The sequence below is a fragment of the Helobdella robusta genome, assembly GCF_000326865.2.
Source record: "Helobdella robusta unplaced genomic scaffold HELROscaffold_5, whole genome shotgun sequence".
Taxonomy (NCBI): domain Eukaryota; kingdom Metazoa; phylum Annelida; class Clitellata; order Rhynchobdellida; family Glossiphoniidae; genus Helobdella; species Helobdella robusta.
Genome location: NW_008705254.1, coordinates 2320398 through 2346792, shown reverse-complemented (window position 1 = coordinate 2346792; position 26395 = coordinate 2320398). Strand labels below are relative to the sequence as shown.

The following is a 26395-nucleotide window of genomic DNA, read 5'->3' as shown; positions in this document are numbered from 1 at the left end:
ACACAGAGCCTACCGTATGATTCGAATCTAAACATTTACTGAAATATCAATTACCTGGGCGATACAAGTGCATTGTCATTATAGAGCAACATTTAAACATTGAAATAGTGAAAAAAATTATTGTTTTGAAAATATCAAACAAAATATTAATATACCGTCCATTATGTGTAGGCCTAAATATATACTACCTAAACGTCACTTTGTGGTATAAATGTTTGTTTGCTTGCTTGTAATAATTTCTCTTGTTTGAATTATTTTTGACGAAATAAAAAATTAAAAATGTTTATCCTGAATTAAGAGGACGTGATATTTTTAAGGGAATCGTTGCTGCAATTCATACCCTCAGATGGATTCATTTGGTATATGACGAGGAGATACGTTACGAACAGGCCCGCTATCTACGATTGATGATTTAAAAATTTAAATTTCAAAATTATATCACCATACAATGTTTTTGTTCTGCAATTATTATTTTAATTCTATTCTAGCATTTTGTTTATTTCGGCTTTTCTGTATTTTTTATAATTCAATGATAAAAATTTGAGATTTCGATTCTTAGAAAGCATTTGTGCATTCCACGATAAATAACACTAAATTAAGAAAACAGTGTTGATTAATTTATGACGTGTTTGAAATAATTACGAAAATTTACACATATTTTTACAACTAACGGTCATAATTGTGTTTTTGTCGATCATGAAGATGCGGAAAACGGTGAAGCCCATCCCCTCCTGTGTATTCGATCTGCTGATGAAGACGAGCAGGTTGTGTCCAACCTCAGCCGGATACTTCAACAAATCTATATCGTGCAACTTCTCAAGCACCTTGTTTGCCTTCAAATTTGAAACATCGTTATACGTCAAACGCCATTTTTATTATTTAAAAAAATTAAATCAATCTTATGTCATTGTCGGCAGGATGACTGTTCCGTAGTCAGAGTGCAATATCATCATTATTTAGATCGGCTTCTATAGAATTAGCGTTGTTGCACAAATTTAATAAAAATAGATGTGTAGGAGCGGTATTACATATAACAACAAGCTTAAAATCAAACTTAATTGAAAATTGTTAACAAATGTTTTTAAGCAAACCCACAGAATTATTGACAAGAACTCCTGCTGCAGAGATATAGATCAAGATCGAGATGCTCACAATAGTCCAGAAAGCCATGATAATAACGATGGTTGCATAGTTTTCAAAAAGGCACGTGCGCAAGATGAGAGTGTAAAAAACCATGATGGCTTCCAGAAGAAATCCCGTTATTCCTATTCCAATGCAAATGCAAATGAAGCTGTCGGCTTTTTTAACCAACCTTGCTGTTGACTGGTATCTTTGACGAAAATATTCAATCGAGTTGGTTAGGAATATTTTATTTTCGTGGTCCTGAATGTGTGCGTTCAGAATAACATCTTCACAAAACTTTTTTGTCAGTTTGCAGTTGGAAGTTCTTGATCGCAAAATAAGACTCCTGTCTTTCATCTCATCTTTACCGGATGAAAAATTTGGTTTGGTTTCTGTAGCCTCGTTAACTCTCATTACTCCATTTTCTCGTGTATATGCACTTGGAACAACCGAATTTGATTTAAAAGTCAGTGATGAAAACTTCTTCTTCTTTTCCAGTTTGCTGTAAACACCAGGAATCGTGATAATCGATTGTTTTAAATCGCTTTCCAAATCTCTGAAACATTTCCTCATTGTAAGTGATACCAACATAGTGAAGGATATAGCAGATACAGCAGCTGGTGGCTCAAATACAAAAAACACCGTGATAAATATTTTGAGGGCAATATCCAGTTTCTTCAAAATGAAAAAAATACATTAAAACAAAAAAAAAACAAAATGTTATGAAATAATTTTCTTACCCAATCATCGATTTCAATCCAAGAATAAAAAGGGGCAACCATCTTTTGGAACATCCAAGTTATTTTAAAGGTTCCGAAAATCAGCAGACCCGAAGCGATAATGGAGAAACAAATGGAACCAACCGTCAGAGCGGTGGCACTTTTGCGCAAGTACTTGCAACTGACTCCTTTTGCTTGCGACAGTCCGGCAAATATTTTGTCAATTTTCCCGTTATAACAAGCATAATAGAACGCGGTTTGATAGCTCGCGGTGATGAAAATATATATGAGAATAATTAATTTGAAAATGAAGTCTGAGTTCAGTTTCTCTCCTTGCTTGAATAAAGTGAACAATCTGATGCAATTAAACCAATTCCATATCAAAACCACGGTAGGGTAAAACATTTTTAAAAACAATTTTTTCGGTCTAGCTGCATTTTGTTTGTTTTTATTCTGTGTTGAGTTTTTATATCTTTCTAATTTAATCGCTTTATCTTCCATGTCAGCATCCTTTTCCAAATTTACTATTGAAACGTCAGTACTTGTCCCATTGTTAAGTGCAACCACGTTTGTTGCGCGAGAATCATCTCCTTCTTCATTTGTGATATCAAAATACATTCCAACAATCTTCAGCCACATCAAAAACACTTTCAAACTGTCGTGCACTAATTTTTCGTTGCCATCAAAATCTTCTCGCTCACAATTTTCAGTTTTTTTTTGTTCTCGTTCAACAACATTATCCTCGACTTCTGAAAAATTGGTTTCCATTTTGACGACTCGAATAAAGTTTCAACGAAAATTATTTATTTTATTTATATGGGCCAAGCAAATGTAATATTTAACCGAATTGATTAATAGCTAATGGCATGTGGCTGGCTTTGTTTAGATTGCACGTTGGAATCCATAATATGCATTAACCTGATCAATGAACTGTGTGATACAAAAATGTATCTATGTATCTACTCATGGGCAGAAACTCTTACATTTACATTTGCTGCGTATCTCGATGTAAAATGCAAATTATATATATTGAACCACAACATAATGACTAACAAAAAAATTCAATAAATAATAATAGAAGCGTAAATATGGTTGAGTTGTCGCTTCCCAACAGATTTTTTTATAACTCTCGATTCTTATTGTCTAGAATCTCGTTGAGTGACAAAACGCAAACATTTACCGTCAAATTTTTCGATTTGCATTCCAGTTGAAAGCTCGGCTGCTACCAGATTAATATAAATATTTTAATAATGTTTTTGGTACCATTTTTAATCATCATGCAACAATATGTTGACTAATTTTCACTGAAAATTTTTAAAAATATTTCAAGCCAATCAATCATTATACTGAAACGAGCCTGACTTCAAATTTTCAGTAAAAACTTGTAGAAGGAAATGAGTAACCTTAAAAACTTTTCTCTCGCAGGACTCTGACGTTGATGACAAAAACCGGCCTCCCTGCGGTATGTAGTTTGTCTACACTTATGGATATTAAATAAGGGAGTTTGGAAGCATTGCTGTTGGGGCTGGGTGAAAATATTCCTTTTGACTTGGCTGTTTTTAGAATTTCGACTTAGGCTGATACTTACTAATAACATTAATTTCTTTAAAAAATTGCGCGCTAACCAAATGAAAATGCTGTTTGTTGCAAAGTCCAAGACACGAACACTTTAAATACATTATGTGTTGCACACGCAGTTCTTGTAACACAGATTAATTCAAATGAATTTAAACAGTTGACTGACAAGAAGCAAAAGTAAATGATTAAACATTATACACAATATAACTGAATAAATTGTTAACTAAGAAAGCAACAACAAAAATTCCAGCTATTGCGACATGAAATAAGAAAATCAAATTGTTGTATAATGTTTAAACTCTAGTATGCCACAAACAAATAGCAAGGTGATCTGTGATGTGAGGAAATAATGTATAAATTGATTTTAAGTTTGAACACTTAAAATGTTGAAAAATGATTTATATTATTATAAATAAATGAGCTGATTTTGATCCACTTGGTGAATGTCGAATCGAGTAAAATAAAAACGAATGAGAAAATGAGGCTTAATTTGGCCCTTTTAGCCATAAATTTTAAATCTGTTCCTCTAATTTGAGAGAAGCTAGTAGCCAGATATTATCATATCCATTCTTCTATTACGACATGCGCAATAAAACCCCATGTTTGACATGCAGCCAAGCCATAGTATATGATGACTATCACTCTGAAAAATAAACCGGGGTCAAAACTAATCTCATCACAAAGCAACGCGAACATTCTGAAAAAATTAAGCCATTGTAATACCATAATTATAATCGAATAGAGAGATTTGCGAAGACCAGTAGTTGTGAAACTATTAAAGTGGTTAATTTCAAAATGGGTATTTCAGACTTAACCTTTTCGACAGTTCGTGCTTTGTCGTTTCTTGAGATAATTGGAAATTTGATCTATCTTACTATACCTACTTTCAAAAAAAAACTCCAGAGATTCTCATAAATGAGATTTGAGAAAAGGTTTAAAACGTTTGTAAAATTATTTTCTACTAACATCGTAATCGCATTTAACCGCTCAATCTTCCTCGACAGTAACTTTAGGTGATTTCGAACTGAAATAAGTCTCCCCATCCCTAATATTCTTTTATGGGCCATATAAATTTTTTTAAATAAAAAACTATTTCGTCTCAAAATTCTTTCGACTTTTTTTTATAAAATCACCCAACATGCTTCCATCACGGGACTAATGTTAAAACTAAACTAAGAAAAAAAGATGGAGGCACCAATTTATCAGCGAGCTAATGCATCAACCGCTAATTTCACCGAGCCGAATGCTGACGGTCGATATTGACCCCTAGCCGTAGTATATAATTATTCTTCTCGCAGCGATTTTGGTTGGTCGATGTATACTTGTGCTCCTCACGGCAAATTTGTAAAAGCCAACACATTAATATAATAAAGCAAAAATAGATACAAATCCGAAAAGCACGATCGTTAAAGTAATTATTTTTAATAATTTGATAATTGAAATAATATAATTTGGTAAATAAGAAATTTGTTGAAAACACATTTCAAATTAATCGTGAAATACACGCTATCAGATTTAAAAAAATCAAACCACAATAGAATAGTTATTCTTTTTTTTATTTCCTTTTAAATTGACGAGAATGGTCTTCCTCACTTGAATACCTTTTCATTCTGCTATGTTCTTTCACAACTCGCTCGTCACTCTTCAACTTTTTGGAATTATTCTCGTGTACGAAACGACGATGCTTTTCATGCATTCGAGCAACTTTACTACTTTTTTCATCGTTGGAATCAGATTGCTCAGATGACAATGAACTGCTAGATGTGTCGTGTCGCCTTTTTTCGGTCTTTTCAATTCTGCTTTTTTGTTTGCATCTAGTAGATGGTTCATCTCTTCTGCATTCAACAATCTGACTTTTAAGCTTAGCCTGACTATATTTCTTTTCTCTGTTAGATTTGCTGTTTTCTTTAATTTGATCAACGTCAGAATCTTCACTTTCGTAGCGGTTTTTGTTCCGGTCGATTCGCGTTTCTTTTTCATGGCTTGAATTTCTATGCATCCTCTGATCGTTAGGATCTTTGTAAGAATGTCTATTCCTGCGGTAACTTTCATCCTCTGCATTTTTCATTTCTTTTCTGCTCTGGTGTCTATCTCTCCTTCTCAAACTCTCACCATCATCATCATCATCCACCAAACGACTTTCGGAGTGTCTGGCACCATCATAATCTAAATTTTTGTGCTTCCTCATCCTATCATCCTTTGAAGCGACATACTTTTCACTATCAAGATGCGATGAATTTTCGTGGTCAATGTGTTTTCGGCTCTGGTTCCTATCTCTCCTTCTCAAACTCTCATTATCATCATCATCATCCTTGATCAAACGACTTTCAGAATGATGTCTGGCATCATCATAATCTGAATTTCTGTGCTTCCTCATCCTATCATCTTTTGAAGCGACATACTTTTCACTGTCAAGATGCAAAGAATTTTCGTGGTCAATGTGTTTTCGGCTCTGGTTCCTACTTCTCCTTCTCAAACTCTCTTCATCATCATCCTTGATCAAACGACTTTCAGAATGATGTCTAGCTCCTTCAAATTCTAAATTTCTATGCTTCTTCATCCTATCATCTTTTGAAGCAATGTACCTTTCACTGTCACGATGCAATGAATTTTCGTGGTCAACGTGTTTCCTGTGCTTTGATTTTTTCTTATCAGCTGCATCAACATCCTCTGTATTATTTTGTTGGTGGTCGCTAGATCTTCTGCTCCTGTTACTACTTGTTTGTTTGTTAATGCCAGATTCCATCTCTACATATTGCTTTTTGTCATCGGATCTTTTTGATTTTTTGTTATTATTTATGTCACTTTCATCATTATCTGCTTTTCTTGTTTTACGTTTTGCATTTCCGTAGGGCTCCGCTTCATGATGTTTCCTGTTTAAAATTAAATACAAATCACTTAATGCATACACAAAATAAGCTACTGCAACTAAGGTAAAAAGATGACTGCTAAAAATTAAAAATTAACAAAAATTAAATTACTTTGTTTTATTTTTTTTCTGTTGCACCTCACCATGATCATCTTCACTGGATGATAACGACGATGACGACGACGAACTCGATGATGAAGATGAATCACAATCACTATCTTCTTTCTTGTCATTTTCCTCTTCAGACTCATCTTTTAGTATTCTATTCGTAATAAATTTATTTTGGTACATATAAATGAAAATGGCAAACTTCAATGAATTCAGTAAAATAAATTTTGCTCCTGATAATGCAACACCAAACGCCACATTAGTATGTCCTGTCAATTGTGCTAAACTCCAAACAGCAAAAGATAAAAATAAAGACAAACCCATATTTCATTTGGGCCATGGCCAAATTTCTAGAAGCCTCTTCTTTGGCTTTTCTTTCAGGATCAAATGAACTTCCATCTTTGAAGAACTCTGAAATCCCAAACGCCAGCTTCAAGCTGTTGTTGCGAGCTTGATTGGCTTCTGCTATTTGATGAGTTGCCTTGGCACTGAACAGATTTATAAACATTTTTCATTGAAAATGGTTCACGAGATCACAGTACATTTAAAAAAAGCATTAACATTATCACTATAATATAGTAATTATAATTATACTCATTATAATTATATATATTATTATTATAATATATAATTATACTATAATATATTATAACATCGACTTATTGGGATATATTTATAATTCAAAAGCAACGCCAAAAATTAACAGATAAAAAACCAGAAAAAAAGAAATTTTATGAAGACAGACCCAGCATAATCACTGAGCAAAAAATAATTTCTATGGAAGGTTCAAATGTCATTGTATAATTTATAATATTTATAATTAAAATGCATGATGAAAATAATTTTGTTGAATAAACAAATCCATACACAAGTTGCACATGTAAAAAGTTTGTGGTGCATGTTTGAAAAATAAAAAATTAAAATTTGGAGATGGTTTTGCTTCAATCAAATTCAACAGTAAGAATAATTACAAGTTCTTGGTAAAAATTTTTACATTTTCCTTTGTCAAAAATTTAGTAGACGTTGAGAAAAAATTTTAAATGAAGCAATCTAAAGCTTTAAACATACATTGGTCGGCCATTTTCATCCAGTTCAATTGATGAGTTCGTTGATTCTTCCTTTTGCATCAACATCTTGCGGAAAGCTGATACTTTTTTGGTGATTTCATCTTGCGTGTATCTGTTTTTTATTAAATAACTAATTGCTGATAATTATTAACATAATAAAAAAATTTAATGTTAATAATAAAATAAATATGTATAACTTAAGTCTTAAATTCATTAATTTACTTTTACATCCTTAGTAAGTTAGTTTAGCTTTTGCCTTAGTAGTTTAGTTAATTTTTAGTAATTTTGTAGTAAAAATACACTAAATTTTAAATTTTATAGCTGCTTTTTTTAACCATGGGCTAACGTTAAGTTAAGATTTAAAATTTAATTAATTATTAAATCTAAATGAAACAAAATGGCCAACCCTTGATCCTCCATTAGTTCCTCCATTTCAAGACATTTTAGCTCGATCTTTCGTTTTCTGTCGTGGATCAATATTTCCTGATTGGGTTCCTTATTCAGCTGCCAGTCAAGTTTTTTAATTTCTTCCTCGGATTTGTAGTCAACTCGATCCTTGTGACGTTTAATGAATGATAAATTGCGTTGCACGAATCCATTTGTTCCGCTACCACGAGCTGTTTCCAACCCTATTCCGTTGTACATTGTTATAGAAAATAATAAAATCGATTCGGAAACTTCTATTGGTATTGGTCAAATATTTTCAAGTACGTAGTTCGGCGATTCCAAGATTAAATTTATCGGGAGAAGGCAAAACAAACACAGCAGAAGTAAACAATAGCATAGACGACAAAACATTCTAAATGCATCCTCTACAACCATTGACATTAAATGAAATTGAGCAGGTCATATATATATATATAGAAAGTAACATGTTATGTTTTCTCTTTTTCGCTCTCTCTCTCTCTCTCTATATATATATATATATATATATATATAGAGAGAGAGAGAGAGAGAATACGTATTCTAATAATTTACTTATAAATTTATGGCGTAACATTAATCAAACATAAATTATCTACACATTGAACATCGTTAAAGGAACTCTCTGTTTCTATAAGTTGAACATGTTTATTACCATCCTGACATAGTCATCACGGTCGTACGGTCGTCACTGAGTCATGCATGACTCTCAACTTAAGAGTCTGAAGTGACATCGCTTTGAGGGCTTGAGGTCTTTAGATAGCTACTCGTCTTCGATAAGTAGCGTCTTGGCAAGCATCGCGGACGTAGTGTTGTCAACAACTTCGAGTAAAACTTCATACAGTCTATTGAAGTATATGGTCTATTGATGTCACATTATGGAGATTCTAACTGGAGCGGCTCGAACTAAACAGATGTACGGTCTTTGAATCACAAAACTTTATTTTAATATATTATTACATCGTAATGCAACGTAACTGTTGTATTCATTATATACTTTATTGTATTTATTGCATCTTACTGCGTAGCAATCTAAGCATACGGTTGCATTGGTTGAATTGCACAGTGAATATCTTTGGTTAATGTCAGAAGTAGATTGTTTTTAAATCTATGATTTCGCGTTCTTACTGACGCCGTCTTTTAAAGTTTTCGCTGCGAAGTGGTTATTTATTTATTTATTATGCCTAGCGTGGGTTTAACTTCCTATAAGGCCCATGTAAATTAAAGTCTCGATTAATATTTGTACCGATTAAATTTTTTTTATATGCACTGAGAGTTGTAAGTAAAGTATCAAAATTCAAAATCAAATCAAGTATGCCGCTGCCGCATCAAGATTTAGAATCGTTAGCTCAAACGACCGGCCTGCATTGGTTCAAACATGTCGTCAAGTGTAGTTTTGATTTGCACGACCAGATAGTGGAGATATTTATGAGGAGTCACGAATCCGAGGTTCTTGAATTCTTGACTGGGAAACGAGTTGATGAGGTTACTGGCATTTCTATGTTGGGCATTTACTTGAGAAAAATCGGTGAAACCCCTCTACCTTTGTTTAGGATTTATTCAACAGAACAGGTTTCTCTTTTTATTGTTTTAGTAATTTAGTATGCATGTGGTGAACGTAAAAAAGTGTATGTTTGTTTCCATATTATAGATTTTCATGGGTAATTGACCAACTGGGTAATTAAATTTATTAAACATTAAAATTGTAATATATATTACAATCTTAAATATTACAAAATTAATAATAATGTAACTCAGTGTTTTTTTAAAATGACCGCTAAGTAACAAAAATCAGTTTTTTGCTAACAAATGCAGCCATGGTAGATTTAAGAAGCGATGCAGGGATTGATGCCCTCCGCCAGACAATGAAAGAAAAAATTATTGTTAAATTGAAGATTCTGTACTAAATATTTTACCTTACGATGTAATTATTAAATTAAATAGAAATAAGAAAAAATCATCATAAACTTTAGAATTTTAGAGATGAACACATTTTTCTCCACTGCAAATTTGAATTTTTGGTTAGCAGACCAGACCAACAACAAAAATCAGAAATAAAAATTTATAAAATGAATGAATTTTTGATATTTATAAATATGGCTAGTGGGGAGATATATTTTTTACTTTACTTAAAAGATTGAGATAACATTGGCCAACAACTATTTAATAATTACTCAGCATTAACTAATAAACAATAACATTAACATAATTATAATAATTATTAGTGAAATCATCATTTGTTTTATTTCAGCCAAAATTTTATTCCATTGAAATATTGGATGCCAATGAAAAAATTGATTCTGTTAACAAAACAACAGGAATTTTGTTTTTGTTTCAACTTCCAGAGAATGAAATTATTTCAGCACCACGTAATTATGAAGATGATTTGAATGAAGCATTACCAATTGGACAGATTTCATTATCTGAAATGTTTTCATATGGAGCTCATTTTCAACATATTGTCATTTATGATGATTCTATCAACGTTTTATCTGACATATTTAATAATGTAAACACTTTTTTTCGGTTTAATGTTCAGTAGAATTGTTTGTTTTGATTTGTTTTTTAGATTTTCATGCCCATGGTAAATTACCAAGAACATTTGGGTGATGTGACAGAGGAAGAAGTGGTCCTATCTGCAAAAGAAGAAAAGTAAATATTAATTATTTTCATTTGTTCTTAATTACACAACTCTGTTTATTTATTTTTCGTCATCTTAGAATTTCTGAGCTTCTCTCTTTTATGTAAATATATATTCATAGAACTATTGACAGATTTTTAGTTGAATATTCAAATGAAATCACACCATGCATAAACAACATTGGGCTGCTTGAATACATTTGTCTCTAAAATTTTGTTTATAAAATTTTTTTGTTAAACTTTATGGTCTTCCATCAGAACAGCTTAATCAAACAACGTTTTTTATTTTTAACTGTTTTTAACTTATGAATATCATTCACCATTATATCAATTGTAAACTCAAATCTTTTTTAGTCTGAAGCTCAAAAATTGAAAGCACCACTTATAGTTGAATAGCTATTTATCTTTATCTATATTTGAAAAACTGAATAAAATTACGCTTAAAATTACGTGCTAAAATAAAACTACGGATATTATACGGAATACAATTAAAAACAAACGACTTAAGTTGCAAAGTAACAAAAAGAAAAACGAAGCAATAAACAGATATATAGAATCAAAACGACACCATTCAATTAACGTTTCTCAAGTTGAAAGATTTGCGCGATCAACAAAAAAAAAAATTGTTCAATTCAAAAGTAGGATATAGCCATCTATTTTGGCTTCAAAGATAGTGCCTACTGTTCAAAAAACGTAGCGACGCAACCGATGCAGAAAATAAGTAGCAACGCTACCGCTACTTCGCTATTTACGAACCTATATTTCACGTATTAAATCGTTCTTATTAATTGACTGTTCCCAACTTACAATGGTGTGATATTATTCTGTGTTCGAGAATTGCTATATAAATTTGATATTAATCTTGTCCCATTTTAGTACTTGATTATTTAAAATTATAGCAGCAACTATCTCCATTTTTTGACATCCTCAATTGAATATTGCATTATTTACTTGGGGATGCCAATAATTATTATATATCATTATTTTAGTTATGCAAACGTTATGAAAAGAGACGTGGTAGCCACACATTTTAAAAATTTTCAAGAAGCTATGAGAACAACAAAGGAAAAACTTGAGGGTGTTCTTCAACTGACTGTTTCAAATGAACTGAAAAATATTGAACTAAGTGAATCAGTTGATCGAAGTTTGTTACCACTTATAGAGAAGATGTGTATTACTTGGTTAAGCCAGGTTTTAAGCTAGAAATTTTTTCATTTGAAATAATTTTTTAGCTGTTTATTTTAAATCTTAGCTTCAAGATTCACTGAGTGCACTTGATGAAAAATATTTTGTTGGGTCTAGTCCTTTAAATGAATTGGAATACTGGAAAGATCGTTACACTAATTTGGATCTGCTTTCTAAACAGTTGAAAAATCCAACAGTTGCTTATATAATTAACGTTCAGAATAAAATTAATGGTCTTATGACACCTACTGTTGAAAGACTTGAGAGTTTGCTCATTGAAGCAAAAGAAAACAACCGATTCCTTTCAACGTGTGAACGGCATTTTAAAAATATTGAAATGGGAGCCAACTATCAAGTAAAGTTTATTTTTAATGTACAAATGTTAAACGTTAAAATGATTTGACATCAAAATTTTCTGCAGATTGTTATAGAATCTATCGTTCCATTGATGAAATCATTACGGCTAATTTGGATGATTTCAAGACATTATAACAACGATGAAAGAATGATCTCCTTGATGGAAAAAATTGCAAAAGTTTTAATTGATAGAGTCAAAAAAGTTAACAGTTTTCAAACACTTTTCATGGAAGGACTTGATGTTGTAAAAAGCAGAACATCCAATGCGGAAACTTTGTTGAAGTTATGGAAACAAGCATACTTAGAGACAAGACATTTCATTGAAACTTCAGGTAGAGGAACAAGATGGGAATTTGATCGTAAGAGATTATTTCAACAAACTGATTATATGGCAGCTATCAGTCACGATATCAATGCAGCTGTGCATATCATTGATGAATTTAATCAATTGTATGAATTAAATTTATTTACCGTAACTATTAAGCCTAGTAAAATTGCTGAAATGAAACAAACCATGGCTTCTTTGCAAAATTCATTTCAAACATGTAAATTTGATCCATTTGATTCCACTAATGAAAGGGCATGGGTTTTTAAGATGGAATCTTTTTCAAAAGAGTTATTTGAATTTGAGGTTACTTCTCAACTCTACATACAAGACGCATTCAGAAACATAAGATCCCCTGTTATGGGGTTGCAGTTATTCAAAAATCTCAATATGGTTCTTGAAAGATCCTCACTTACTAAAATGCTCAATGAAAAATTGAAAGATATTAGCAATAGCTTTTTTTATCAAGTAAATAAAACAAGACAAGATTTTGAAGACAATTTTTATAATCCACCTCTTTTTAAAAGTCAGCCGCCTGTAGCTGGAACTATTAATTGGCAGAGATTTCTTTTTGTGAGGTTGAAAAACACGCTTATTAGCTTATTATATGATTCAGATTGTTTAAGCATAGAAGAGGCAGATAAATTAAAAGATACATATTTAACATTATGTAAAGAAATGAAGCAATATTCGCAAAAAAAATATTCAGAATGGTATGAAAAGGTCGATCAAGAAATGGAACAATTACTAAAATCTCCTGTCTTAGCATTTCCTTATTTCACTCAGCTACAGAAACTTGAATTTTCTCATAGATCCACGCAGAATCAGTTCAGTTCACTCACAGCTGATGCTGGCCAATCCAAAGACTCTATTACACATAGCCTTAAAAGTATGAAAATTTCCACTAAACCGTATCCAAAGTTTCCAAAATATGATGTTTTACCTGCTATAAAATCTTCATCACAAGATGAAAAAAGTTCAGATTTTAAAAATAATTCAAGTAATAGTAATAAATCATTTGATGACAATAACAAAATAAATAAAGAAAAAAAATTTGTGAAAAATGTTCAAAGCAGCAGCACCAAAAGTTACAAATCTGTTACCGTTTCAAAGTTTCCTGTTGGGAGAAAGCACAACTTGCCAAAGTTAGAGATATCTTCTTTATCTGTAAGGCTTCCTAAAAAGATTAGTGTTAATAAGGGAGCACAATCAAAAGCTGTTCCTGCTGTTTTTATAAATGACAATTTGTTTGCTAAAGATGGCATGAGCTCGGTTGACTTTGAATTTTTAAAGCAACATCATTTAGAAGTCAACTTTGATCCGTATATATTTGAAGTCATTATGGAAGCTAAGTATTTAGCAGGAATGGGTTTCAACATTCCTGAAAGTGTTAAAACAGCTGTTTTATTAGAACAGGATTTTAATGAAAGAATTTTACTCTTGAAAAAATTTCTCAACGTTTTTCATGAGGAAATAAGTAAAGTCAATGAGGTTGATTTCATGGTTCTAGAAGACCACATAAAGGAACTATTTCGAGTTGTTTTTTCAGGAATGAAACGCATAAATTGGAGATCTGCTGGTGTTAGTGATTTTGTAGAACGCTGTCATGAACAGTTGGAGGGATTTGTGTCGGTTATGTCTCAATATAAGAAAAATATCAAAAGAATTGAAGATCGATTGGAAAATATAATAGATGCAAACTATTTTTCTGACAAAGTTAACTTCAAAGTTGGGGTAGTACTGGATTGTAAAGACTATTTTGATCTGGTGAATGCAGACAGGGAGGAAATAACGGAACGTCTTATTCAAGATTACAATGACATCACAAGCATGGTACAGCATGTGGAGTTCGTTATATGGAAAAGTAGTTCAGGAAAATGTTCCCGATTGAAACATTTTTATTTATATTATGAAAGCAGAATTTTACAAGCATTAACTGCTATGGTTATGACGAATTTAAACACATTCATTTGTCTCCTTTCTGGACAAAAATCTTTGTTTCAAATTCATGGAGTGCTTTATCATCCATATTTAGAATTAAATCCAAGCAATGTTAATGTATGAATAAATTTTTATTTAATGTTGAAAAACTTAATTAAATGTTTTTTTTTACAAATTCACCAGATATTAAGATACATATCACAATGTGCCGCAGACTGTATATTCACAACAAAATTATTTCCTCGTTGGCTCAATGCATCCGCAATTCCAGTGTCACTAGTTAAGGAAAGTTCAGTTTATGTGTATTCTTTCTTAAACGACATAGCCTTAAATCCTGATATAATTAATCTTCTGCACAAAATTCAATCTATTGCTGATAATGCTCTCACTACAGCTAAAAATACTCTTAAACCCTGGAAAAGATTTGAAGTTGTTTGGCAAAGTGACAAGGATTTAGTTGTGTCAGAATGGATTGAACAGGTATTGCCAAAAGCCTGCAATTATGATGAAGTCTTATGGGATTTGAAAAACCAGCTTGCAGAGGTCTATTAAATGTTTGATTTTTTAAATAAAAGTTTTAATGAATTTTTATAAATTTTGTTCGTTGTCCACTTTTGTAGATTAACTCAGAAGTTCTGCTATTTGATGTTGACTTTTTACAAATGAATTTGTCAGCCCTTGCATATGCAGTTAAAGAACATTATATAACATTATTTGACTTATACACAAATGAGTTGCATTTGTCAGCTAGAAATGCTCTAGTTGCTTTTAAAACTGATTGTGAAAAGAAACTTGATGAGATGTCTTTTAAACCAACCACAATTGAAGATTTAAAAAGTGTCTTACAACTCCTAAATGAAATATTTGGTACTTGTGTTGAAAAGCAGTTGCTGGCTAGAGAAATAACTGAAAAATATAATGTTTTAGAAATATATGGGATTGTAGTTGGAGATGAAGAAAAACTTTTGCTCAATAATTTAGATATGTTTTCTTATATATTAATTGAAAAAGCTAGATTCTACAGTTCTAAACTAAAAGTTGTTAAAAAAAAGTTTGCTGAACTTGCCTTAAGGGAAGCTGATGAATTTCACCAGACATTAACTGAATTTGTTAAAAGATTCTACAATAGTGGTCCAGGTATTGTTGATGACCTAGAAGTTGGATTGTCACTAATGAGAGAATTTAATTTTGAAATGTACAGGCTAGAGCAAAAACGTCAGGATATTGGAAATTCACAGAAATTATTTGATTTACCCATTGTCATGTATTCAGATTTTTTCAGAGTTCAAAAAGATATAAACTATTTAGAATCGATATACAAAATATTTAAAAATTATATGAGTGCTAGAAGTGAATGGGACGTGATTCAATGGACAGACTTAAATGTTAACTCAATCCAAGATGGAATTGATTCACTTTTGTTGCAAGCCAAAAAATTACCGAAAGCTGTGAAAGAGATGCAATCATTTACCATATTAGAAAACTGTATGAAATCTTTTAAAGACAATCTTCCAATAATAGTAGAACTGAAAAACGAAGCTATGCGTGAAAGGCACTGGAAAATATTGATGAATAAAACAAAAATAAAGTTTGACACAAATATAAATGCCTTTACTTTGAAAAATTTATTTGCTATGAACTTGGCCAATTATTACGATGTTGTGATTGAAACAATCTCTGATGCCATAAAAGAAGCAAATATAGAGAAAGCATTGAAAGAAATCGAATATACTTGGTCTAATTTGAGGTTTAACATTGTTAAATATCATAAAAACACTTTAGATAAGGGCCATATGATTGGATCTGTCGATGAAATAAACCAACTTCTTGATGATCAGACTATGCAGTTGCAAGGCATGAATGCTTCAAGAAATGTTGTGCCATTTTTAAATTCTGTTCAAAGTTGGGAAAAGCAGTTATCACTTATAAGTGAAGTAATATATTCATGGGTCATTGCCCAACGCAAATGGCTGTATCTAGACAGTATTTTTTTATCTGGTGATATAAAAGTTCAATTACCGGAAGAGGCTAGACTGTTTGATAAATTAGATAAGGCTTACATGAAAATAATGAAAGAAACTGCTTTGAATCCAGTGGTTAAAATTTGTTGTCTAACTCCAGGTCGTTTAAGAGAATTTGAAGAACTGATTCTAGGTTTGGATAGATGTCAAAAATCTTTGAACGAATATTTAGATAGTAAAAGAAATGCTTTTCCAAGATTCTATTTTATTTCTGATGACGAACTTCTTAGCATTATCGGAAGTACGGACCCGCAAAGCATACAAGAGCACATAATTAAAATTTTTGATAACGTTGCTTCTATAAAATTGCAACCGTCAACTCATGGAAAGACATACGATGTTATGGGTATGATTTCTGCAGAAGGTGAACAGATGCCTTTTAAAAATAAAGTTGTTGCAGAGGGAAAAGTAGAGGCGTGGATAAACAACGTTTTGACTGCAATGCAAAATTCTAATCGTCGTATCACAAAAGAGGCAATTTTTTATTATTGTGCGGAAGGTCGATCACGAATAAGTTGGATGATGGAATACCAAGGAATGGTTTGCTTAGCTGGTAACCAGGTTTGGTGGACGTGGGAAGTTGAAGATGTTTTTCAAAAAGCAGCCAATGGTGATAAACAAGCCATGAAATTATATTCAAAAAAGCTTGTTCAGCAAATTGATGATTTAGTTCTGTTAATTAGAAAACCTATGACTGCCAACAATCGAAAGAAAATAAATACTGTATTGATGATAGATGTTCACGCTCGAGATATTATTGAAGGTTTTGTAAGAGATAGCATTCTCAGATCTTCTGATTTCCAATGGGAGAGTCAGCTTCGATTTTACTGGGATATTTATTCTGATCAATTAATAGTACATCAATGTTCCGGTAAATTTTTATATGGATACGAATACATGGGTCTCAATGGACGACTTGTTATAACTCCGCTTACTGACAGGATTTATTTAACTCTTACACAAGCTCTGTCAATGAAGTTAGGAGGGGCCCCGGCTGGACCTGCTGGTACAGGCAAAACAGAAACGACAAAGGATTTGGCAAAAGCATTGGGTTTATTGTGTGTTGTTACCAACTGTGGGGAAGGTATGGATTATAAAGCCATCGGTAAAATATTTGCTGGTTTGTGCCAAAGTGGCTCGTGGGGATGCTTTGATGAATTCAACAGAATTGAAATTTCTGTACTGAGTGTTATCTCATCTCAATTACAGACTATTAGAAATGCTCTTCTTCTAACTTTGACTCAGTTCAATTTTGAAGGTGGAATAATTTCTTTAGATCACAAAGTTGGTATATTTATTACAATGAATCCAGGATATGCTGGACGAACAGAGCTTCCTGAATCCATCAAGGCTTTGTTTAGACCTGTTGTATGTATTGTTCCTGATTTACAAATGATTTGTGAAATTATGTTATTCTCTGAAGGTTTTTTAATGGCAAAAGTTTTGGCTAAAAAAATGACTGTTTTGTATAAGTTAGCTAGTGAGCAACTATCAAGGCAATATCATTATGATTTCAAATTGAGGGCAATAAAATCTGTTTTGGTGATGGCAGGAGAACTGAAACGAGCATCGGATGCAGAAGAAGATGTTGTTCTTATGAGAGCTTTAAGAGATATGAACTTACCGAAATTTGTCTTTGAGGATGTTCCATTGTTTCTTGGACTAATCGGTGATTTATTTCCTGGTTTAAATTGTCCACGAATTCAATATCCAGAGCTTACAGAAGCTATCGAAGATGTGTTGAAAGAAAATAAATATATTGTCTTAGCACATCAAGTTGACAAAGTTGTTCAACTGCAGGAAACCATGTTAACAAGACATACAACGATGGTTGTTGGACCGACCTGTGGTGGTAAATCAGTGATAATTAATACTTTAGCCCTTGCACAAACTAGAATGGGTGTGCCAACCAAATTATTCACTTTGAATCCTAAAGAGAGAAGTGTCGTTGAACTTTATGGAGTTTTAGATCCTGTGAGCAGAGACTGGACAGATGGATTGTTATCTAATGTTTTTAGAGAAATTAATAAACCTACTGACAAAGTTGAAAAAAAATATATTGTTTTTGATGGAGATGTTGATGCACTATGGGTGGAAAATATGAACTCAGTGATGGATGATAACAAACTGTTAACCCTGGCAAACGGAGAGAGAATACGATTGCAAAAACATTGCTCAATGATTTTTGAAGTGTCTGATTTACAATATGCCCAACCATCAACAGTTTCACGATGTGGCATGGTGTATGTAGATTCTAAAAATTTAAAATATGAACCATATTGGCAGAAATGGTTAAAAGAAAAATTTGAATTAAGACAAAATTTAATTGAAATGGAAGTATTAAATAAACTTTTTATTAAATACATACCTCCATGTATAGATTTAATATTCGAAGGAAAAATGGGAAATGTTAGAAAAGACCCTCTGAAGACAATCATACCATTGACAAATTTAAATTTAGTACGACAACTAACTCATATGCTTGATGCTCTAATTGAATATGAAGATATTGATTTTGACGTCTTAGAATGTTTATTCGTTGAGGCTCTTTACTGGTCTTTAGGAGCTGGTCTATTAGAAAATTCCAGAGCACAGTTTGATACTTATGTAAAACAAATAACGACATTGTATGTGACAGCGTCCGATGTCGCGGCTGGACCTGGAGAATTGCCTGGAGATAACACTATATATGAATTTATTTGGGATCATCAATCTAATCAGTGGATTAGGTGGACATCGAAAGTTCCAGATTATATTCATGATCCTAATGTAAAATTTAATGAAATTCTTGTTCCAACTATTGACACAGTATCAATGAAATGGATATTAAGCTTATTTTTAAAGATGGAAAAACCCATTTTATTTTCTGGAGAAAGTGGTACTAGTAAAACGGCTACAATAACTAGTTTTTTAAAAAATCTCAACTCTGAAGAATATCAAGTTTTGGGAATGAACTTCTCCAGCAGAACCACATCTTTAGATTGTCAAAAAAATATTGAAAATCATACAGAAAAGCGAACTAGGGATGTATTTGGACCTCCAGTTGGAAAAAGATTAGTAATATTTGTAGATGATTTAAATATGCCTCAAATTGATCCGTATGGAACTCAGCAGCCAATAGCTATGTTAAAGTTACTATTGGGTTATTCTGGTATTTACGACAGAGGATCAGCCTTAAATTGGAAAACATTGCGTGATTTGGATTGGATTGCGGCAATGGGAAATCCGGGTGGCGGAAGAAATCATGTTGATCCTAGATTTATTTCACTTTTTTCATTTGCATATATGGTTTTCCCAACAGAAGATTCAATATTTAAAATTTACAGCAGCATATTATCTGGCTACACAACTGGTTTTGCTTCTGAGATTAGAGACTCGGTTGAAATTGTGACACACGCTTCTATGAATTTATTCACTGGCGTGTTAAAAGACTTGCCTCCTACTCCATCTAAATTTCATTACATCTTTAGTTTAAGAGATTTATCTCGCATTTACTCAGGTCTGTCACTTATGACTGCTGGCAATTTTAAAACTAGAAATGATTTGTTCAGAGTTTGGAGACATGAATGCTTGCGAGTGTTCAGTGATAGGCTTACAAATGAAGTTGATCAGGAAATTGTAGTTCAAAAAATAAGAAATCTTCTCGAAATTAATGCTTCAGCTTATATTGACATGCTCCTGGCTGATCCAATAATATATGGCGATTATATCAACGTTGAAAATGATGACTTTCCTAGGTCGTATAAAGAACTGGAAAGCTACGAGAGTTTAAAAAATTTATATAATGAAATCATTGATTATAGTAAAAATTCATCAAAAATATCATTGGTACTATTTGATGACGCGTTGGAACATTTAAATCGAATTAATAGAGTTCTTTTGCTGCCTAAGGGTCATTGTCTCTTAATGGGTCTTGGAAATGTTGGGAAATTCTCACTTGCCAAATTGGCTGCATGTATTGCAGGTTTAGAAATTTTTACTATTGAACTTGCTCGAGGTTATAGTGAAGCATCTTTTAAAGAAGATTTAAAAATACTCTATGATAAAATTTGCATCCAAAATTTAAAAGTAGCCTTTTTATTTAAAGACCAGTATATTGTGGAAGAGAACTTTTTAGAATTAATTAACAATATGCTAACTCTTGGCACAGTTCCTTCATTATTTGATGATGAAGAAACTGAAAAAATTATGGAAGCGTTTCAAAGGGACTTGCCAGGTTATGAAAAAGCGCCCACAAAGGAAATCTTTTGGCATAATTTTGCAAAAAGAGCTAATACAAATCTTCATATAATTCTTTCCATGGCTGCAAACAATGAAGAATTGCCTAAAAGGTGCAGAAATTTTCCTGGACTTGTCAGTAATACCAACATAGATTGGGTTTTTCCGTGGCCTAGCCAAGCACTTTTAGCAGTTGCAACTAGTTTTATCTCAGATGAAACTAATATAATTCCTGTGAATCATCAGACAGATGTAATCCAAATCGCTATATACGTACATTTTTCTGCTATTCAAGCTTCTGTTAATTTTTGGGAAAAACAGCGCAGAAGAAATTATATAAGTCCTAAAAACTATTTAGATTTCCTCGCAACTTACATCAAGTTGGTAAAAGAACAATATTCTTACATTAATATGCAGTGTGATCGCTTGGACGGTGGCATTAAAAAACTTTTAGAATCTGCGGTTCAACTGAATGATTTTAATGCAAAATTGGCTGTTCAAAAAATTGCTGTTAACGAAAAAACACAGTCATGTCAAAAATTGTTAACGAGAATAGCTCAAGCTACGGCTGAAGCTGAGGCTAAACAATCTTTAGCGTTGATCAAAAGTGCCCAAATTGAAGAACAAACTAAAGATATTACTCGAGAAAAAGAAGAAGCTAGGGAAGCTCTTTCTAAAGCAATGCCAGCATTAGAATCAGCTAAACAAGCCTTGGACTACATTGATAGGAATGATGTTACAGAAATAAGATCATTTGCAAAACCGCCTAAACCTGTACAGACAATTGGCGAGTGTATTGTAGTTTTAAAAGGAATTAAAGACGTATCTTGGAAATCAGCCAAAACGTTAATGACTGATCCTAACTTTTTAAAATCTCTCAAAGAACTTGATGTTGATAACATACCAATACGAAATATTCATGTAGTAAAGTACTGTTTGAAAGAAATGAACATCACGGTCGAAGAGATGAGAGACAAAAGCAGAGCTGGAGCAGGTTTAATGAAGTTTGTTCAAGCTGTAGTTGGGTACTGCGAGGTTTATAAAGAAGTTAAGCCAAAAAAAGAAAAAGTTGAAAGATTGGAAAAAGAGTTTGCTACGACAATGCACGAATTGGAAAAAATTACTTCTCAATTAAATCAGCTTCAAAAGACACTAGATAATTTAAAACATCAATACGAAACGGCCATGTTAGATAAAAAGCAGTTGGAGGATGAAACTGATTTGATGCAAAGAAGAATTGTAGCTGCAGATAGATTAATAAAAGGTCTTGGATCAGAAAGAATTCGATGGCAAAAAGAACTTGAAGATCTTTATTTGCAAAAGGGAAATGTAATTGGTGATTGTCTTCTATGTGCTGGATTTTTAACGTATACTTCACCATTTACTTGGCAGTTTAGAGAAAATTTAGTGTATAATTCTTGGTTGCAAAATATTAAAGAATTGGAAATACCTTTAAGTGAACCATTCTCTTTGACTAAACTTTTAACAAATGATGTTGAAATAAGTAAATGGAACTCTGAGGGATTGCCACCTGATGAATTATCTGTCCAAAATGCCATCCTGGCTACACGAAGCAACCGGTTTCCTTTGTGTATTGACCCACAACAACAGGCTATGAACTGGATAAAACAACGAGAAAAAGGAACATCATTTAAAATAAGTAGTTTTAACGAACCTGATTACATAAAGCACTTGGAACTAGCCGTCAAATATGGATCATCATTTTTATTCCAAGATGTCGACGATTATGTTGATCCTCTTGTTTACAACATACTTTCTAAAACTCTTATCAAACAAGGGGCAGTACAAGGTGTTATGATGGGTGATAAAATGATTGATTTCGATGATAACTTTCGTTTGTATCTTAACACAAAATTGCCAAATCCTAATTACCCTGCAAGTATATATGCATTCGCTACTGTTATCAATTTTATAGTTACTTTTAAAGGATTGGAAGAACAATTGTTGGGTGTGATCGTTAAAATTGAAAAAAATGAATTAGAAGAGCGCCGTGAACAATTGATATACGAGACAAGCACAAATAAAAAATTGCTTAAAGATTTGGAAGATTCTCTTCTTAGAGAGTTAGCCCAATCGAAAGGAAATATGTTGGATAGTGTGGACCTTCTTACTACCCTTGAAAATACAAAGTTAAAATCAAGTGAGGTAGCAGAAAAACTAAGACTTGGCGCTCTAACAACAGACGAAATTGACAGAAATCGTGACATTTATCGTCCCGTCGCTAAACTTGGAGCAATTTTATTTTTTGTTCTAGGTGATCTTGCAACAATTAATGTCATGTACCAATATTCACTGTCAGCATACATTAAAGTTTTTGAATACAGTCTTAGACGAAGTTTGCCTGATAGCCGAATAGCTAACAGATTGAAAAATATTTCTGAAGCTTTGCTTATAAACGTTTATAATTATGGATGTACGGGTATATTTGAAAAACACAAGCTACTTTTTTCACTTCAAATCGCAGTCAAATTAAAATTAGATGAAAATTCAATTACTGAAGAAGAATTGGATTTTTTAACAAAAGGCAATGTATCTCTTGAAAAATCTCCACTTGTTAACCCTTTTGCATGGCTCCCTGATGATGCCTGGGAATGCTTAACACTTTTACCTGAAGTTTCACCAAATAATTTCGAGAACATCATTTCTGATATTCAATCAAGCGAAACGGATTGGAAGGTCTGGTATGATCACGATAGTCCAGAAACCTTAGATTTTCCAATGCAGTATGAAGAAACTTTAAGTGATTTTCACAGACTCATGCTCTTGAGATGTTTCCGTTTAGACCGCCTTTATTGTGCTATCAGTGATTTTATCAGTGACTACATGGGAGAACAGTTCATTACCCCTCCCATTGTTAGTCTAAGCACAATTCATGAGCAAAGTTCTACAACTACACCCGTTATTTTCATTTTAAGTGTTGGGTCAGATCCTACAAGCGACCTCATCAAATTTGCAGATTCTGTGAATATAAAAAATACTCAACTAAAAATTCTATCATTAGGACAGGGACAAGAAAAAACAGCAATGAGTCTTATAACTGCTGCAGTGACGCATGGTCATTGGTTGATATTGCAAAATTGTCATTTATTAATTAGATTTATGCGAGATTTAGAAAAAGAATTTGAAAATTTTACTAAACCCCATCCTGATTTCCGACTTTGGTTAACGACAGAGCCGGTGGGAGATTTCCCTATCAGTGTACTTCAGAGATCACTGAAAGTAGTGACTGAGCCACCAAATGGACTAAAGCATAATTTGCAAAGTACTTACGTGAAGTTAGTATCACCAGTTATTGAAAAGTTTTGTGCCCATCCTCACTATCCCTCCTTACTGTTTGTTCTTAGTTTTTTCCATGCCGTCGTTCAAGAAAGACGTAAATACGGAAAAATTGGCTGGAATATATCGTATGACTTCAATGATTCTGACTTTATTGTCTGTAATACAATTCTTCAAAGTAGTTTGCAGAAAGTAATAGATTCCAGTGATGAGGTTATTCCTTGGAACAGCCTAAAGTATCTAATTGGTGAGGTGATGTATGGTGGCAGAGCGATAGATGATTTTGACAGACGAATTTTGAATACTTATATGAATGAGTACATGGGTGATTTTTTGTTGGATCCCTATCAAAAGTTTCATTTCAACATTAGCGAAGAGTTTGAATACTTATTGCCTACTGCTACTTCAAAGGAAGAATATTTAGAGTATATTGAAGACTTACCATTAATTACGTCTCCTGAAGTTTTGGGATTGCATGAAAACGCAGAAATAAGCTATTTCTTGCAAGCTGGCCAAGACATACTAGACTTCATGAAAATGCTTCAACCTAAAACAAAAATAACAGATTCCAGTGGAAGTAACAGGGAAGATATAGTTAGCAAACTTGCCCAGGACATGCTTAGTAAGATTCCAGAAGAGTTCAATATTGATAATATTCGTAAAAATCATGCCAACAACATAACCCCAAGCATCATAGTACTTTTGCAAGAGTTAGAAAGTTTTAACAAGCTTTCAAGAAAAATGATAAATTCTTTGCATACTCTAAGGAAAGCTATTGCTGGAGAAGTTGGCATGGACAATGACCTCGATGAAATTTCTAATTCGTTATTCTTTGGAGTAATTCCACAACTGTGGCGTCGTTTGGCTCCGCTTACAAAAAAATCCTTGGCCTCTTGGATTACTTTTCATTTAGACCGTCGCAGACAGTACAACGAATGGGCGTTTGATAACGAACCTGTGGTTAGTTAAGCATGTTAATTTGCTGTTTCTATAAAATGTTCAGTTATAATTTATCTTAAGTAAATTTTTTATCTTAAACAAAATAGCTGTTCAACATTTTTTTTATAAAACACATGTAGGCGTTTTAGTTAATGAGTTTATATTAAATCACATTCTACATGAGTTTGATGTTGTAAATTTTAAAGGTGATGTGGCTGTCTGGTCTACATGTGCCTGAATCGTACATCACAGCGCTCATTCAAATGACTTGTCGAAAGAATGGATGGCCGCTAAGCAAATCAACTCTGTTCACTAAAGTTATGTCTGAACCTATTATTGGAGATGCCTTAGATTCAATCAGCCAGGGCAAAATGGTTACAGGATTGTACTTAGAGGGGGCTGGATGGGATTATCAAAATTGTTGTTTAGTAAAGCAGGAACACAAAAAATTATCAACCCCTATGCCCATTATAAAAATGATACCCATTCAGAGAAGCAAACTTAGATTAGCAAACACTCTACGAACTCCCGTGTACGTAACTTCTGATAGGAGAGACGCCATGGGAGTTGGATTAATATTTGAGGCTGACCTACCCACAAAGCAACATCTCAGTCATTGGATTTTACAAGGAGTTTGTTTGGTATTAAATCCGGAGTGATTTCGTTCTTTCATATTGTGATAATCTGTTCATCTTATAACTTAAGTTAAATGGCTTTTTTGGTTCTTAATGATATGATCATTACTGCGAATATATTGAATTTATGAGAAATATGTAAAGAATTTCCAGGTCGTTGCATATGCAGGCGTGCTAACATGCTAATCTCATTTTATGTTACTCTTTTACTTCGTAATTTGATGTTTGGTTTTGGGTTAAATGTTAATGGGTCAAAAAAATTATATTAATTTAACAAATTTATTATTGATTTAACTGATTTATTTTATTTAAAAAATACATTCGTGATAAGTTCACTTCAACGGTTGCAAAGATTTTTCAAAATTCTTCGAAAGCTAATCTCGATTAATTAAATATTCGATCAGCTGTTGTTGAATACACAAGCTGTGACAATAGCCGTTTTATTTACGTCTTTAAATAGACGGGTCGTGATTAAAAAAATATTTTGAAGAAATGCCTTCACGTGATTATCATTTGTTGTTATTTTTGAAAATTTCAATGCTTTTGCGAACTGTTTTTTCAAAATGCCACTTTAAATCTAATGCGCTCGATTTAATGACAAATTATTGAAATTTAATCAATTTTATTTTCGCAAGGTTGTTTCATAATAAAACATGTAGACTTTCAGAAAAAGGAGCCTAACGCCGTAATGTAAAGTTCTCACTGCACGAAGATACCAGTATGGGTTTAAATGAAAATTCAGTTAAGAGCCTATGCATAATGTGCGGCCGATGTCTTCCTACGTGGACGTGCTTGCGGTTGTGTGTCTGATGTACGTACACTGTGTGTGTGGGCGTAATTATAATACTAAATATTGTTGGAAATGCTCACTTTTCTATCGGATTTATATAATAGTATACAAAACGTGCTTAAAACATCATTTTCACATATATGCATAGCGACCTTAAACAA

At 32.7% G+C, this 26395-nt stretch overlaps 3 protein-coding genes across 3 annotated transcripts; 1 reads left to right on the top strand and 2 right to left on the bottom strand.

Moving 5' to 3' along the window:
- Nucleotides 1-479: 479 nt before the first annotated feature.
- Nucleotides 480-2609, bottom strand: HELRODRAFT_163317 (hypothetical protein; the record flags this gene model as incomplete). Its single annotated transcript, XM_009027218.1, has 4 exons — nucleotides 480-590; nucleotides 672-833; nucleotides 1096-1797; nucleotides 1863-2609. 4 exons carry the CDS (start codon nucleotides 2607-2609, stop codon nucleotides 480-482), a joined length of 1722 nt encoding a protein of 573 aa, XP_009025466.1.
- Nucleotides 2610-6655: 4046 nt separating this feature from the next.
- HELRODRAFT_68390 (hypothetical protein) lies at nucleotides 6656-8108 on the bottom strand (the record flags this gene model as incomplete). Its single annotated transcript, XM_009026974.1, has 3 exons — nucleotides 6656-6884; nucleotides 7465-7575; nucleotides 7870-8108. 3 exons carry the CDS (start codon nucleotides 8106-8108, stop codon nucleotides 6656-6658), a joined length of 579 nt encoding a protein of 192 aa, XP_009025222.1.
- A 3420-nt stretch (nucleotides 8109-11528) lies between these two features.
- On the top strand, nucleotides 11529-25468 carry HELRODRAFT_67881 (hypothetical protein; the record flags this gene model as incomplete). Its single annotated transcript, XM_009026904.1, has 7 exons — nucleotides 11529-11717; nucleotides 11779-12066; nucleotides 12133-13225; nucleotides 13700-14451; nucleotides 14518-14877; nucleotides 14955-24830; nucleotides 25016-25468. 7 exons carry the CDS (start codon nucleotides 11529-11531, stop codon nucleotides 25466-25468), a joined length of 13011 nt encoding a protein of 4336 aa, XP_009025152.1.
- Nucleotides 25469-26395: the final 927 nt, after the last annotated feature.